Source organism: Falco cherrug, chromosome 5 (assembly GCF_023634085.1).
Source record: "Falco cherrug isolate bFalChe1 chromosome 5, bFalChe1.pri, whole genome shotgun sequence".
Classification (NCBI taxonomy): Eukaryota; Metazoa; Chordata; class Aves; order Falconiformes; family Falconidae; genus Falco; species Falco cherrug.
The window spans coordinates 21,818,136-21,835,329 of NC_073701.1; the positions used below are offsets into that span (position 1 = coordinate 21,818,136).

Below are 17,194 nucleotides of genomic sequence, written 5' to 3' on the forward strand. Positions count from 1 at the left end.
CTATTAAAAAGATCTTAAGAATTACTTCATAAAGATCCAGAAGATACATTCTGATTGTTATAAAGAGCTCCAGCAATATTTAAGAACTGCTTTAGAATAACTTGACATAATTGGACATATACTAAAATATGTAATAACCAAACAAGCCTTTGAAACAAATCACAAAGCAACACTACTCTATCATGGTGATCCCAAGCATTGCACAGGTTAGAAAAAAAGCTAAAAATATAAGAAAGGTAACATAAAGCCCTCTATGATGTACAGATTTTTGTCAATAACTCCTGAAGTGGTGAAGACAGGCAACATGAGAAAATAACAATAAAAATATATTAGTGTCATAAGCAGAAGTTCTGTCATAACTGCAAGGCAGCTCTAGCTGATGAAGCACCTCGAACACAGGCGTAGTTACTGCACTACACTTCTCAATATTATGTAATACAGGGACCCAGCCTAAAAAAGACTTCACCCCTTCTTCTAGCTTTCTTAAACATACTTTATACATTGTTGTGCATCACATTTAATCATTAGACAGAGACGCAAACCTGTATGTTTGCACAGGTGACATCCTCTTTAGCTTGCAATAGAGGTAAGACAGAGCTCTAGATTTCCACCAAAACATCCATATCACCTACTGAAGTAATTTTTTTGGATGGGCAAGTTAAGTATTGTAATTTTTCACCCTGTATCATCGTTATCTGTATGGCAAGTAAATTCTGTTCCTGAGGTAGCTCTTTTCAAGACCATGTAAATATGTGCCATATACAGATTCACGATCAGGAATAAACTTTCAGACATTTGGAAATAATTTAAATTCTGCCCTCAGTAAAAAACCTAACCATTGCCAAGAAAGAAAAAAAAAAAAAAAAAAAAAAAAAAAAAAAAAAAAAAAAGATGGCTTCCTACCTTGTCATAACTTCATAACTTCAGCTCTGGATAAAAGAATATTCATACCAGATCAAAAGTCATCCTTAATTGACTTATTTAGTAAACAGCTTTATACTACATCCATCACATTATGTCTATGTACTACTTCCCTGTAATTTGTGATCACAAAACTCAATGCATTTCCCCATACAGAAAAACCTAACAATTTATGTCCAGTCCATTTCGGTCACCGACACAAACTTTCTCTCTGAAGCTAGCGCTGTGTTTCTTCTCCGAGTTCTCCTTCACAATCCCAGACAATATAACCTCAGCCTGCATTTGCAATTGCCTACATGCACTAACTCTCTGATCTCTGCTTTATGCAGTTTGCACTCAACAGTGGTTTGTACCATGAAGTCTGAAGCATGGTAAGCAGAGTTATGGCAGAAATTGCTACAAGACAGACTTTTTCAGACACAATTGCTGCTCAAGCCCAGTTTAGAGGTCTTTTTTTAGTCTTAGTGACAGATCACTGACTCAGCTTACTTTGTATCCAAGACCAATACGTGCTCTCAGCAGAGCGCATCTCCTAGAGGGAGATCATAGTGTAGACCCTAACAAAGATACAGCGTAGGAAGATGTGAATGTACTCTTGCTGCCAGCTGGTACAGAACTTGATCCATCATTCTGTCTTATTTAAAACTGCTCAGTCACCCAGCCTCTATATGCAGCAATTTCTGAGGCCATACCTGAACTTAAAATAGCCACTCTGAAAGAAAAACATATCTGCAACAACGCCCATCCTCAAGAAGCCAAACATTTGTAAAGCTGCATATATTTAACAGCAAAAGGACGGAGATGGTAAATACTACAAAAGAGGTCAAGAAGTTACAGCATGTGGAAATCAGGATATCAGTCCTGAAGACACAGATGCACAAACATGGGGGTTTTGGTTCATGCTAACTGCTAATTGAAGGAAGACCAAAATAAGGAAATATGATCTGTTACAATGTTGATTTTATTTCTGCATTATACAACTAAATGGAAAACTCATTCCAAGACAATGATGTGTTTACCTTCACATGGAGATTAGTTATAGCAGCATTGTCAGCACTTAAGGCAAACCATTCACAGTACATTAAGGAGGCAATTAGAGCAAAAACCATCTTCAGCATTATTGTTCTTACTAATTAGTAGTAGTCTACAGACACAAGAACATCAATAATAATATGAACAGCCAATTTGTACCCTCAACTTTCAGGAAAAAGAAAACTACTAAAATACATATTTTTGTCAAGAATTGAAACATGTATATTTAACAAGGTATCATCTACATTAGCAACCCCTTGGGAGTTTTAAAAAACTGTTCAAATAATTAGGCATTCACTTCCACTTCACTTGCTGTTTTTTTTAATCCTGTAAACAAAATCCTCTAAAGGCACAGAAGGAACAGACCTGAATTTTCAAAACACAAAGTAATTTTGCATGCCCAGCATGACAGGACTTGAAACATCATCCTTTTAAAGAAATGCAATCATTTGTCATAAATTCATTAAATAGTTTTTATTTAGTTCAGTGCCCCAGATTACCAGTCACCCGTGGAAGAGGGACCAAATTCTTCAATGACTGATGTGGAGACCTGGGGAAAAGACGACAGAGCTTGCACGTGCATATACAGAGGTTTAGGTTCCTTGCCAAAGGGTGGGTGCTTACCTTCCCACTGACCAGTCAGCACCAGACTCCTGCTAATGACAATGTCAATCTCCCTGGCACCATATTCCACAGCTAGCTTTATTTCGGCCAGTCTGGTTTCTAAAGGAGTTTGTCCAGATGGAAACCCAGCAGCCACTAGCAAAAAGGAGGATGCAGGTAGAGGGAAGAAAATGTTTTATAAATTGACCATAAAACTGCATATACCTTTAATACATCAAAGAATTTGAATGTTATTTTATTTCTTATCCTTACCATGATTCAAAAAACCTAAAGGCACCTCATCCTACCCTCACTTCATTCACAAGAAGCACTAGTTCTTCCCTTAAAAATCAATGGCCAGCAAGATACTAAGTACATCTTGTGAAAAGGTCTCTTTTCACATACCTTAATTTTTTCCAAAACAGCCTATATAAGAAAGCACAATATCTATGGCATCCAGCAGAACTGAGCAAACAAGAAGTGAATTCATATATGAAGCAATACATAATTTTTAATTCTCTCTAATTCTAAGTAGTATTTCAAGTTAAATTCTAGTCATATGTTTAACAGCTAAATCACAATATAGTAAAAATTGCTTTCAATGGGGTCTACTGAAGATTAAGTTTAAGTACGAAACCCAAATGTACCTTTGCAAATGGAAAAAATAATGGCTTTGTCAGAGATACTCTATTTCTCTGACATATAAATGCATTTAATGTGTAATTTTTCCCCTACACAACAATGAAACAACACCACAAAAAAAAAGCACACCAGAAAACATGGACCTTAGCATTAAGTACCAGATCTAGCATCAAAGTTAGCCTCTGCTTTGAGTAGGAGGTTGGCCCAGATGTCATCCAGAGCTCCCTTCCAACCTGCATAATTCTTCAATTATTCTTCTTGCTTATTGTAGATTCAGGACTTGTCTGTCATGTGTGGTGACTGGAGAAGAGCTGACACTACTACATTTGTAAGTGCAAGTCCTGAACCTGTGGGCTGCTCAGCAGGCAATATCCCTTGCCTCTGCACACAGCTTCATGATGTGCTGGGTTTGGCTGGGTTAGAGTTTCTTCATAGTACCTAATATGGGGCTATGTTTTGGATTTGTGCTGGAAACAGTATTGTTAATAAGGCATGTTTTAGTTATTGCTGAGCACTGCTTACACAGAGCCAAGGCCTTTTCTGCTTCTCACGCTGCCCCACCAGCAAGTGGGCACAAAAGGCTGGGAAGGGCCACAGCTGGGACAGCTGACCCCAACTGACCAAAGGGATACTTCATGCCATATGATATTATGCTCAGAATATAAACTAGGGGAAAAGTTGGCTGGGGGTCGCTGCTCAGGGACTGGCTGGGCATCAGTCAGTTGGTGGTGAATGATTATTTTGCATTTGCATTGCTTCTTTTTCTTGGGTTTTATTTCTCTCTCTTTTTTTTCCCCCCCTTTTAATTACAGCAGCAGCAGCAGCAGTGGCAGTAGTGGTATCTAATTTCAATTATTAAACTGTCCTTATCTCAACCCACGAGTTTTCCCACTTCTACCCTTCCAATTCTCTTCTCCCCCACATCTGGCTGGCAGGGGAGTGAGCAAGCAGCTGTGTGGCACTTAGTTGCTGGCTGGGGTTAAACCATGACATCAAATTATAATTAAAAGCCAAACAACTGATAGGGAAAAAACTTTGTATTTCAAAACTCCTAAAGCTTTTATTTCAGCATGATTAGTAGTAGTAGTAGAAGAAGAAGAAGTATTTATTAGTAGTAGCATCATCTGCTTAGCGTCTACTGATATTTTGCCCAGCACACTATCTCAATTTCTTCTATTCAGGTGAGGAAAACAGTGATATATCTTAAGGACCTCTTTGAAAATCTTCCAGCAAAACAGACTTGACATTCCTGATAAGCTTGAAGTTGAAAGAAAACAAAAGACTATACCAGAAGCAAATCCTCTCCTCCATTTTCTTCCTTCCACCTGCTACCTTTTAACCTTACTCTCTGAAACAAAACCTTGTCCAAACTTCAGGATTTTTCTACATATTATATAGCATCAAAATATTTAATTGGGTATTTTTGAATAAAGCTTACCTGAAGCTACAGGTATGTTACAACCTGCAGCTTTTAGGGCATTAACAGCATCGGTGACTCTTGCGGGATATACACAAACCGCTCCAACAGTAATACCTGCAAAAGCCACAGTTCACTTTTTCATATATAGATTTCCACCTTCTGAAGTGCAATCCATATTATGGGCACATGTGCATTGTTCTTACCTCCCATTTCTGCATTGTCACAAGGGTCTTAAGCATCTAAATAGGGATGTCATACTGCTCAAATGGTTCAGGTAATTCTCCATATTGTTGCCTACCTCGTGTTCCTTCACCTGACCCTGGGAGCAAGTTTGCATTAGCAGGAGTTGAAACACCAGGATTTTTATCAACAGATTCACTTTTTAATGCCAATGCATGCAGTTAAGACATGCTTAGTCAGCGCATTACTACTAGAGAAACCACACTGCCAAGCTCTGTCCTTACTTGTTGAGCCAGACTGAGCCCAGCAGCAAATGAGCAGTCTATGTTAATGCAGTCCAACTGCATTTCTAGTTAAAATGCTATTCTCTCAAAGTCTTAGGTAACTGACCTCATACCTAATACTTCAACTGTCTACAGAGTCCATAAATCCAAGTTTTAATAAAAGACTAATCTTTGATATTTTACATGTATGACTTAAAACCAGAGGCCAGATTCCCCTCTGTTTCTACATCACATGACTTCGATCACTGGACCAATGCTTATTTAAAACTGAAATATTTCAATAGTAAAAGCATGCCCCAAACGTTGCAGGGATTTTCTTTTTGTTAGATCATCACAAGGTCAATGTGACAGGACAAAAGTCAAATGGCATCACTGACACATCAGTGACTACATCTGGAAAAAATCAGAAATGCTGCTCAGATGTAAAGAGGTTTTATTGATAGCTATATTGACTGTGTCCATTTGCTCTGAAGTTTTATTATGTTCAGTCTGGAGTGGAATGTTGGGACTTCCTATGGAGCCTGCCTGAGTAACATCAGTGACAGTTCTACCACTAGTTCTTAAGGGCCATCTTCCACCCCTTCAACTCTGTTGACTTAGCTGGAACTCCATGTGTGTGCAGGGCTGTACGTATATGTGATAAGCACACAACCACATATGCTCACTACAGGGCTGATTCCTAAAAGTAGACTGGGCTGCAAAGATGTTAAGATCCAAAAATGGACTGTTACGATACTATCTTAACTACTGAAACAAGCAGGTACAAGACAATGTTTTCTGAAGGAAAAATAACATGATTAGAACTATGGAATGCATCTTTTCTGACAGGCAGTGGCCAGCTTGGCAGTTACATACAGAAACAGCAGCTAAGTGCTGAAATCCAAAGGAGTCACCGAACACTACCCCCTTCTCCAGTTTACTAAGGACATCAGCAGATTAACAGAATATTCAGTTAGTTTCACCTTAGTCCATTGTTATTAAAAGACACACATTGAGGTTATACAACTGTGACATCAAATTTGCTCATTAGGTATCATAACTTGCAGTGTCACCCTGTGTCCATGCTTCACTTTGGTTGCCAAACTAAGAATGGAATTTTTTTTCTCCTTGTATTCTTATGTTAACTCAAAGGAATAGATATTTTGCAGTTAGAACTTAAGACAGTTGCTTTGAATTAGACTGTATAGGATCTAGTTTGTTCTGTCAGGACTATCAGTTCTGAAGTGCTGCCTACCAAAACTGTTTCCATTATAGGAAGAGGCCATTTTTACACCTTTCTGAAAACTGAAAAAATAATGAGGAAATGTAGACATTTTCTCTATAAAATACACACAACAAAAACTATTGTACCTTTATCATGCATGTCCAAGGCTTTCAGCAGATCCTCTCTAATGGGATGCTTTGCTTTAAAACACAGTCTATGAACATTTGAAGGAGTATCATCGCCTGAAAGAGTGGTAAGGTCTATGCAGGTGACAGCTTTCAGCAGCCAAGCAGCCTACAAAGAGAGTGAAGCAAGGAATACAGTATTTCCGTTTACACTTCCAAAGCCAAACTGACTTAGAAGATGCAGGAATCAGAAGCTTGGCTCTCACTCTAAGAATGAGGAATCGCATGGGATATAACAGGAAGGATATGCAAAGAATGATTTATGACAGACAGGGTTGGCAGATATTTGTTCATGTCTTGAGCAGTTTTAGAAAGGATTTGGAATCAAAAGTCCACTCTCTCAGAATCAAAGGATCAAGTTCCAATTTTTGGTGAAAAAGCTAACTACGAAATGGCACACTGTAAGAATCAGAACAATTTTGACCCAAACAAAAAGCATTTTGTTTCAAATTTCATTCTGTAAGACAAAGATAAAAACACCACCTATGCGAGGAACCTCACTGTTATAATATGCTCCATTCTATACAGTAAGTCTGTATCTTTAAGGCTTGTATGCATGAGAAATTATACAAATGCTGTAAGAGGAGCACAGGTTTGCAATTGCCAGTAACCGGATGACTCTACACATCAGTAATTTGCACATGGAATCAGTGGGGGGTAAGAACCCAGACCTTTTAATGCATAGGGTCTAGACTCCAGATGTTTCTACTTCCGTGTGAACGTGGAATAAAAAACATCTGTAATAATTCAGTGCAAAAGACAAAAGCAAAAGCTAAGTGACTAGGCTAAAGCACTGCATAGATGAGAATGCTACAGAACTTTAAAAGACTTACTAATCAGAGAATGGAACAGAAGCACAACTAAAAAAATCTTGAGCTTTTTTACTTAACAAAAATTGAGCTTAAGACATTACTTTGAAATATTTGTGTAAGATCTTCCAGCAAATTCTCATTTACAGTGACGGCTTCACTAAAAGCTGACATCTCTTAGTGGGCACTTGTTCAACCAGGGCAGAGCTTGCAACAGCAAAGTCCATTTGAGTCCATAAAGCCCCTCTCTGACTGCTCTGTCCTGCGACACGATTTGTCACTATAGGCAGCAAAACCTGCTTCTGCATGGAGGCACTACTCTGCAAATCTTAAGTGTCTGGCCAGCCTACAAACCTTTCACATTTTGCTGATAGAAGACTCCTTTCTGAACTTGCATTAAATGTTACACTGAAAGGTGCTCTGGGGTGACTGAATGGAGTAATGAACTGACCTCTGTTAGTCTAAGCTTGACTGTTTGTTTCTAACCAATTTCTACTCTCACCCTATAATACTTTGAAAGGGTTTTTCACTTTAAATGGTTTTAAGTTTCTTTTACTTGGATTTTTTTATCCTTTGTTTGAGGGAATTTTTGTCTCATCTCTTATGACATGAATCATAAAGTCATCAAGCCAGATGTTGTCAGGGAGTTCCAAGAACTGGTACCAACTTCATTTTTTTTAAAAAAAGGGTTTTTCAGATGTGTATTTTGGGAAATGGGTTTCAAAATTTGTATCTGTGGTGCTACTTACATTCAAACATGCAAAGGTTCAAAATCACCTCAGTGAAATAAACAGCACACGACTATCCAGCAATGACAGTGTTCAAACACAGGAGAGATTATTTTGGCATTCTTCAAAGTAAAACCTTACTTGAGTAGCTCACTACTGGTGTTGCTACACAGAGGAGTGGAGAAATGTTAGTACTAATTAAACATTTGTCCTACAGCGATGTTGAACGAGTGACACTAAATCCCTTTCTTCCCAATCATTCTTTGTAAAAGAAGGAAAGCCTGTGCCTCTCTAGGTCTTTGCTTCTTATACAGTAACTTTGGTCAAATCAGAAGACTTAATTTTTACATTACTGCACCTGCAGTATCTGAAGATAGCCAGGGTTATGGAATATCCTCTGGATTTTCTCACTGACACTGTTTCCCAACCCAAAGCCACTGGACTGCTAAACTTGGTATCAAGTGACTTCTCATGCATAAGAAACTTGAGAAATGCGGAGCGTGTGTCTAACTTCCCTCAGTTTATGTCCATTTTTTATTTAATCATAACATTCAAAGCACAAGCTTTCAGGTTCATGTAACAGGAGGAAGTTCCTTTCTATCATCTTCCAGTAGGATCTTGCAACTACATCCAATTATCTTCAAATTGTCACCCACAAAATCTGTGCTCATTGCAAACGCAACTTCAGCCAGCCAGCCCAGAATGGCTCCCCGACATGCTAAACTGAGGATGCCAACTATTTTGAACATATTTTTGTAAGAATTAAGTATAATTCATTTATTCTTGCTTTGTTCTATTACATAGCGCTGTTAAGACTGATCCTTCATTGTCTCCTTCCTCCTGCTTCCAGGCATTCAGTTACTGTTGCAAGTAAATGACTTGTTGAGTGTGTATAGGAGGGGAATCACACACATTTGCTTGCAGAACAGCTGTTGGGTGAACGAAGAATCAATTTGTCCTTTGGACACCGGTTACAGCCCCATGGCTGAGAGCTCACTGGGAGCTCCGGGTCTGCTGCATGGCATTTCTCAACCCTCGCTCTTGGGTGAACATTGCCAAAGCACCCGCGGCACCCTGCGGCCAGCTCTGCTCGTCATTCCCCTCTCAGTGCTTCCCGTCCTGCCCCTGCACATGGCCATGCCTCACCTGCTCTGCTTTGCAGAATGCATTAGTTCACGCTGTTGACCTGATGACTTTGCATTACGATTCTCATATACAAACTGGAGAAACCAAAATTCACACCAGGCCAGTATCTGTCAATTGTGCCGGGGGGCACTAAACAGCAGAGCCTGAAGGTAACTGCTGAGATACTCTAAACATATGCATTCAATGCATACAAGTCACCCTCGTAGAAAAGTTCATTTGCACCACTGGCTTTAGCGAAGGTTATGTGAACCTATTTTCTACTAAGATGGATGGACAATAACCGATCATTAGCCTTATCTCAGAAGTTGAGAAGTCAGTCACCTTAACATCAGTGGGTTCGTTCTTTTTTTTTTTTCCTTCTAGTTTTGTTGGGGGTTTTTTCCCCTTTCTTCCCCTGAATGCCATAGCCAGCCAGGATTTTGGAGTTTTAGGTAAGAACTAGTTGAGCAAAGACATTACACGTGTTGGGGATATTTAAGTAAAGAAAAATCATCCAGATAGGTCAAACTTGACAGGGACCATGATCCCTTACAGCTTTAAAATTAAAAAATAAGAAGGCAGCATGCAGAGAAGACTGTCTTCAAAACAGAATAAATGTGGTGGGATAGTAATATACAATTTAATCCACTCATGAATAAAGATGACTTAAATTCATTTGCGGTTTTGCCACTCATGAGTTATAAGGTTCTTAACTTGTTTGGATAAATGCATCACGTTATTCCATCCCATCATCATCAAATACAAATTATTAAAATAAGACATGGACAACCACATCTTTTAAGTTTACATGTATCTTGAAAAAAATTCAATATTGCAGCCAGGAGAGGAAGAGTGACTGCTTTAAAAATACAGGAACAGAATGCATAAAAAGAGCACTTACTTGCCAATTACCTTTCACAGTTCTCCATTTTTTAATTTGTTCTGCATGCCTCACAACTGCAGGTCGATTCACATGCACTTTTGAGATCCAGCCAAGTTCTGGGGTGGAAAAGGAAAAAAAAAAAATATTTTTTCTGTGTTCTTTTAGTATATGGTGTGGGACTTCAGAAGAAAGTTGTAACTTGGTTTGGAACTTCGGAATACCATATTGTGCTTTCATGTCCTTTTAAGGACTTGCATACTTATCAACAGTACAAAATAAGACAATAGCATTAGCTTCTGTTATGGTATGGTCTGTGAACTGGATGTTTCACACAGCATGTTTTGTTTGTCTTACAACTGAATTAAATTACTGCTGGCGAGAGACACTATGTCGCCAGTCCTGGGCTATGAAGTTTATCATACATGTCGCATGTAAAAAAACCCTGCAGAACAGCCTTGTGCCATTACTGACTTAACTCTTGATTCCAGAATATGGTAACATTTATTCAGTCCTTTGTTTGTCTGCTGGCACCCAGGATACAACATTTTGTGTGTGTGTGATCCTTTGTTTACAGGAACTGTACCCCACATGGTCACCAAAACATCTGGACAGACCGCTGCATAACAAAGCATTTGGGCTGTTATTGTCTAGAGCTAATGGTACTGAATTTGCTACTAGGGCCTGACTAACTGCAGGTTTCCAAAACCACTGAATTCCTGGGCAGCATACCTCCCTGGAAGCTGCCCAGATGTGTGCCTGCCTTGAGAAGTGCTCACCTTGCCAAGCACCCGGGAGGACACAGGGCAACATCTTCAACATGTAAATTCTTTCAGGTGCCCACTGCAAACAGCCTGGCTCACAATTTCAATGACTTTTGGTATCCATAAACAATAACTAAACCTAAAGACAAGCAGATGCTCAACATGTACTAAAATAATGAAACTGTTTAAAAACAGAAGCACCAAAAGTTGGACACTACTTAATAAAGGGCAACTGACTGATAAAGGAGAACTAAGGGTTCAGGCTCCAGAATCTAAATTTTCTGCTTAGCATGATAAACCAACGTCTTCAAAATCTCTCATATCCCAAAACATAAATAATTCTTCTAAATACTAATCATATAAGCAATCCATGAAAACACTCTGAAAACAGCATCAACAATCATTAGTTACCAATCATCAGTAAATCACCACCATCAATCATCAAATATCATCAACAGTTAAGGTCAGCATATGGACAATGGGCTTAGATACTAAGAGATAGTAATTCCAGGGGACTTAATAAATTAAGAGCATTTCATCTCTACAAGTCTTCACTACTGTATTAAACTTACATTTCACTTGAGCACATTGATTAAAAAACATTTAAAACTTTTTTAAAAATCCAATAGTCAAAATTACTAATTTTGTACAGAAATCTTATCCTCAAATATTTTTCTTCCTATTTCAAATAGCCACAAAAAGTTCAGAACTAATGTACTAGCTAAAGTATGCGTAAATACAAACTTGCTTTGCTAATTAGACTTACAGAAAGCTCTGGAAAAACCAATTTAGGGTAAAGATGACTCAGTGGAAATGCAGGACAAAGGCATGAAACAGCTGAAGAAAATCTTGTACTGAACATAGTAAGTCACCTTTCCTATTACCACATACAAGTAATTAAATGAGTGGTACCTGCAAGGTCAAAATGTTAGCCAAAAGCAGAAAAAGTAAATCAAAGAAGGAATTTCAAAGGAATCCTAAGCAATTTAAAGATTTCTTTAAAAATTTAGCATCAGTCTGACTGTATGGTGACAAATAAAAAGAGGAGCTTGCAAAGCTGCAAACCAGCTGAACAACGAACCCTCCTTACTTCTTTCCACTTCCAAAGCCACAGGTTTATCCATTCTGCCCCAAAAGCAAAAAGCTCAACTGACATGTAGAAAGCAGATGAGAAAAGCTATTGCAATAAAACCTTTGGCTAGAACTTTGATTCTTTTTGGATATTGATAAATGCAAACCATACAAACACAGAGAGCTGAAATAAAAGCTAGCGAACCTCTACATCCTCTGCAGTTGCTCTGAGGTCAAAGCTGCTTCGTGATCAGCAAAACATACATCACTTTCCATGAGACCACTATAGGCAATATTTGACAAAGTCCACAGGGAAGGAAAATACGAATAAATAAAAAAATAAATAAAGGAAACACCGACGCTGTATTGTGATTCTCCTACTATGCACCAAGTGCTCAGGCAGAATCATTTAATCATAATTCAATTTATCAAGGTAACTTTTGAACCCTACTGGGTGCATAGTGACCTTTCAGCCCCCTTGAAAAGTGTGATAAAAATCAAAGCAAGCAGTTTAAATAAGGAACTCAGCTTCTCGCTCTCTAATAAGGATCACTTCAGTTGCTCTAACCTGTTCTTTCTACATTATGAAAGACAATAAAGAAATCCAACTAAATAATTCATTTATAAAATTTATAAAAAACTACAGCCTTCTATAGACAAGTCTAGAAGAATATGAAGATCATGTCTAATCTGCTAGATATGGAAAATTTAGGTTTCAGATGAAAAGTTTGGAAGAATATGAAGATAGTGTCTAGTCTGTTAGATATGGAAAATTCAGGTTTCAGATTAAAATTGAAGTGACAGAACAGAAACTTCCCCCATGAACAGGTTAACTCTTCATTACTTATTATTTGGAGAGGATCCAGCCTGATTCATCTTGTGTTGGACTTCGGTAGAAACATACATACAGCTATTGTGCCTGCCCCCACCTGACTTTTGAGCATAGCTTCTCGTAGTCTGAGTAAACTTTTCAGGAGATAGACCACTGCACACTAGATTAGCTTGAAGGAAATAGTCAAGTACAAAACCATTTGGAGAAAGGAAGAAAAAAAAAAAAAGGAAAAAATAAATTTGTGATCAATGGGAGAAGAGATGGGGAAAAACAGTAGAAATGAAATAAGCTACTGCTGTTGCTTTGCCCAAAGGCACCTGGGACACTTACCATGTATCGGGTGATCAGCAATAGTCAACTACGTGTTCTTTGCAAATATGATTAAATTCATTGTCTTAGGCCCTTTTCTTTGCGTAGCACATTTTACTTTCTGTTTTCAATAACTCAAGACTACTCATGAAGGTAGCTGACACATGTCAATTCAGTAAGGTATAATTTCTAACATTTGTGCCTGACACACAAGTATCCTTGGAAGAGCAAAGAACTGGGATCTCCAAGTATTTTTTTGAATGTGGGATATCAAACCACTGCGCACAGCACAGGCAGAAAAATTTTTTAAAAAAGTCTTAAAAAACCATCAGAACTCCATCCTGTCTGTACAACTTAACATGAGACATTATGAAGCTTCCTAAAGGAAATAAAATGGTGTAGTAAAAACAACGCATGGCAAGGAAGGACAAAGGTTCTGGTAATATGCAGCAGCAGATGGAGACTTCTATCTAACACAGACCTTTTATTCAAGCCCACTTCTCCATTAATTAAAGCAGTGGGCAAGTGAAAACAAATATGTCTCAGTATAATTGTCTCTAAATAGACTTTCAAAGTTTGTAGTGTGAGGTCTCACCAAATCGTTAAATGTAAGGCTCTATTCAGAAAAATCACTCGCAATTCCAGCTTTTTTTTTTTTTTTCATTAAAAATGAGGATAAAATAATTATTTGAAATAGAACTGACTGCCTTCGGATTCTCCCCCTCCCCCAGTCCCCCAAGCTTTATGATTTAGTATCTGGCTAAGGAAAACTATATTTAATTAGGCTCATTAACCTTGCAGTGTGAACACATCTTTTTTTTTTTTTTTAAATAAGTCATCTGCTAGTCATCTGCACAGTCATGTGGCTTCAGGGATAAAAGTAATTAAAGCAGTTACACTATAGCTAATTAGCCAATATTCTGTAATCACTCTTGAAGTTTACTTTTTTTCTCTGAAGACATTTGAAAAAAATCATATTCAAAATCTTAACAGGAAATTCATCTCCTCACTTTGAAGAGCACGAATCCAAAAATACCAAGCATTTCCTCAGAAAACAATAAATAAACCCACTTCATTAGTATAATTACATAAATATCTAAGACACCTAACACATTCCTCATAAAGCAGACTAAGCTTTCAGAAACTTAAAAAAAAAAAAAAAAAAAAGGCGTAGATGGCATCCCTTCAGATGGTAAAACAGAAAGCTCAAGAATGCCTGAGGCTGTAGTTTCACAAGCATTTTAAGACAGCACTGTCCCCAAAAGAAGCTGCCCCCTCCAACTGGTTATTTCCTCCTCTGTGCCAGAAACAGCATGTGTGCTCCTGCTCCTACCATGAACACATGATAAAAATGGGTAAGGGAAATGATGACAGCTGTTATTTCTGGAGAAGCAAGTGAAACATGCCCTGAACCTTTAGTGGAGGAATGAGGTATTCAGCTGGACACAGGCTGACCCCAGCCGGCCATGCATAGCTGAGCAAAGACACCAAGGAGAGGGAAAATGCTTCAGGAGCAGGTTTTGTTCCCATTACCTTACCACGTAAGCTGTTCAGAGGTCTGTGGGTTATTCTGTTTCTTTGGGACAGAAGCTGTAGCTATTTTTCCCTAGTGACTCTTGCTACGGACCTATTTTATTTTCAAATGGGTCCTCCTTCTACAAAAGAAGTTCAGTCTCTAAGTCATCAGCATTCATATACTCAAAGCAGGACACCAAGGTGTGAGTGCTGAACTAGAAATCAGCTCTGCTAGCTTGTGGCAGTAGTAAAATCACACAATGCTGACCATGGATCACATGAAGTGGATCATGGTATCCTCCAAAGCACTTTGAAAACCACTGCCAAGCCTTTCCTTAGAAAGCGAGCAGCAGAACAACAGCAGCTTGATTTCCTGCAGGTCCAAGTCTTCTGCTGTTCCCTCTCTTCTTCTCTGGCTCCAGAGAACTCTCCTCACCCCAATAACCCAGCTGTCTTGTTATGCTTCTTACAGCTATGGAGTTAAACAGGAGGTTGTCACTCGCATAAAGCCCGAAAAAGATGTAAAGTCATGTAATTGCCGAGCTGTGCCTGTCTTTCCCTCAACAGAGGGACTAATTTGGCCACTCCACCCAGTGACTGACTTATTTCGAAAACGTCTAACTGTCCTTTAAATTTGATTAAATTATCCAGCAGATTCAAAAGGTGTTAGAAAGGAACAGGGAAGAAACCGCTATGGTACAGGCTAAAAGCAGCTATTAATATATTAGAACAGAACTATGCTGTCTTGAAAAGGGACACAACACTTCATTCTCTAAATGCCACTTACCAACAGGCTAGCTCTCACATGTAAATGACTCAGAAATACCAACTCTAATTAAAAATATCAATTGAAACATAATGAATGTATTTCTGGCCCTTCAACTAGAGGGACTAAGCAACACAGATGGATTACTCATTTATTTTTTTTTTAGAATTCAAGAACATACTTCTCAAAACAACTGCAACTAATTATTCTTTACTCAGAATATATATACACACACATATACATACATAGACACACACACAGGTAGTCACAGAATAATTTGAGTTGGAAGATCTCTGAAAGTCTTTTGTCCAAGCTCCTGTGCAAAGCAGGGTTCAGCTCTGAGCTCAGGCCAAGCTGCTGAGTGAGGGCTTTTTTCAGTTGAGTTCAGAGTGTCCCCAAGGATGGAGACTGCACAGCCTTTATAACAACCTGCCCCACCACCTGACTGTCCTGCGTGAAGTTTTTTCTTTTATCCATTATGAACTTCTCTGTCTCAGGACAAGCCTGCTGTTTTGCTTCATCCCATGATGCAAACCTATGATGAGCCTGGCTCTACTTTCTTGATATACTCCCCGCAGGGATGAGCAGGCTGCTGTTAGGACCCCTGAAAGCATCGTTTTCGCAGACTGAACCAGCCCAGGTCCCTCCGCATCTCCTCACAGGGCAGGTGCTCCAGCCCCTGGACTATCTTGGTGGCCCTCTGCTGAACTTGTGGCAGTTTATCAATCTCTTTCTTCTAATGGGGGCAACAAAACTGGACACTGTCTTCCAGATATGGCGTAGCAAGTGCTGAGCAGTCCCACGAGCTACTGGCCACGTCCCCACTGGTCCAGCCTGGGGGGTTGCTGGCCGTTTCTGCTGCCGGGGCTCATCTTCCCCGCTCTGCCTTCCACCCTGCTCAATAACACTGGGCTCCTGTTGACCCATTTCCCCAGCCAGTTTGGGTCCCTCTAAATGACCTGGCTAATTTAGTCTCATCTGCAAACTTTATGAGCAAGCAGTTCATTGCCTCTTCCAGGTCATTGAAAAAAATTTTACACAGGATGTATCCCAAGCTAGACCCCTGCACTACCCTACGTGGTACCAGCCGCAAAATAGAGTGTGACCTATTAACCATCACCTTCTCTGCCCAACCATCCAACCAGGTTTTTAACATTTTGGTATCCACCCATCCAAACATCCCAACTTGGATACAAAATATTGCAAAACAGAGTGTCAAAAGCCTTGCAAGTGGATGTAAATGGCATCCACTGCTCTCCCCTTGCCACCACATCCAGTCATTTTACTATGGAAGTCAATTAGACTGGTCAGGCATGATTTACCCTTTTACTAATACAATATATGATGTAACTATGTGACTGGCAATCAGCTTTGCTGTTGTTTTGCCACATGACCTTTGTTACTGTTCAGGCCATTCCCCCTTCCCATTTACCTTCTGAGTGGCCTGAAGAAAGACTTGTATCCAGGCACAAGTTCAGGCTCCATGCAAACAAGCTGTATTATCTGCTTGGCTTTAAACATCCTACTTGCCATCTTCTACCTCTGCTCAAGGTTACTGACTGTCTGTCTTTCTCCATGAATTCTGAAGCTGTTGCATCAAGACTCCATCTGCACAGAACCCAAAATCCATGTGGCAGATGTCTGCATCCCCACAGTTAAACCAAAGGAGCATGCTACTAGCTCACACTATAAAACAGATGTTCGTTGATGTGTTTCACTATTTTGTTGTGAACTGCATTAAAAAGTTGCATCTGATGTTTTCCTGAAATGTGACAAAACATAAAGCATCTGTTCCATTATACTCCAGTGTCCTTGGAAGCAGAACAGGAGAGGCAGACTCTTTTCAGGCCCTGCAGGCATCGTGGTGAACCCAAGTACCAAGAATGATCTCACCAACAGTCCCTGCAGAATGACAAACTTACAA

At 39.2% G+C, this 17,194-nt stretch overlaps 1 protein-coding gene across 3 annotated transcripts in view; it reads right to left on the reverse strand.

Moving 5' to 3' along the window:
* The window catches only part of DERA (deoxyribose-phosphate aldolase), a 57,341-nt gene that overhangs the window by 37,176 nt on the left and 2,971 nt on the right, over positions 1-17,194 (reverse strand). For 2 of the 3 annotated variants that reach the window (XM_027807664.2, XM_027807663.2), the window contains exons 1-5: positions 10,793-10,841; positions 10,035-10,132; positions 6,433-6,580; positions 4,637-4,732; positions 2,578-2,712 (exon numbers count right to left, since the gene is read on the reverse strand). In XM_027807664.2, coding sequence (XP_027663465.1) covers positions 2,578-2,712; positions 4,637-4,732; positions 6,433-6,580; positions 10,035-10,132; positions 10,793-10,835 — 520 coding nt within the window. In that variant the 5' untranslated portion in view covers positions 10,836-10,841. Of the gene's footprint in view, positions 1-2,577; positions 2,713-4,636; positions 4,733-6,432; positions 6,581-10,034; positions 10,133-10,792; positions 10,842-17,194 lie in introns of those variants that run through there. The other variant, XM_055712520.1, reaches the window with a different exon arrangement.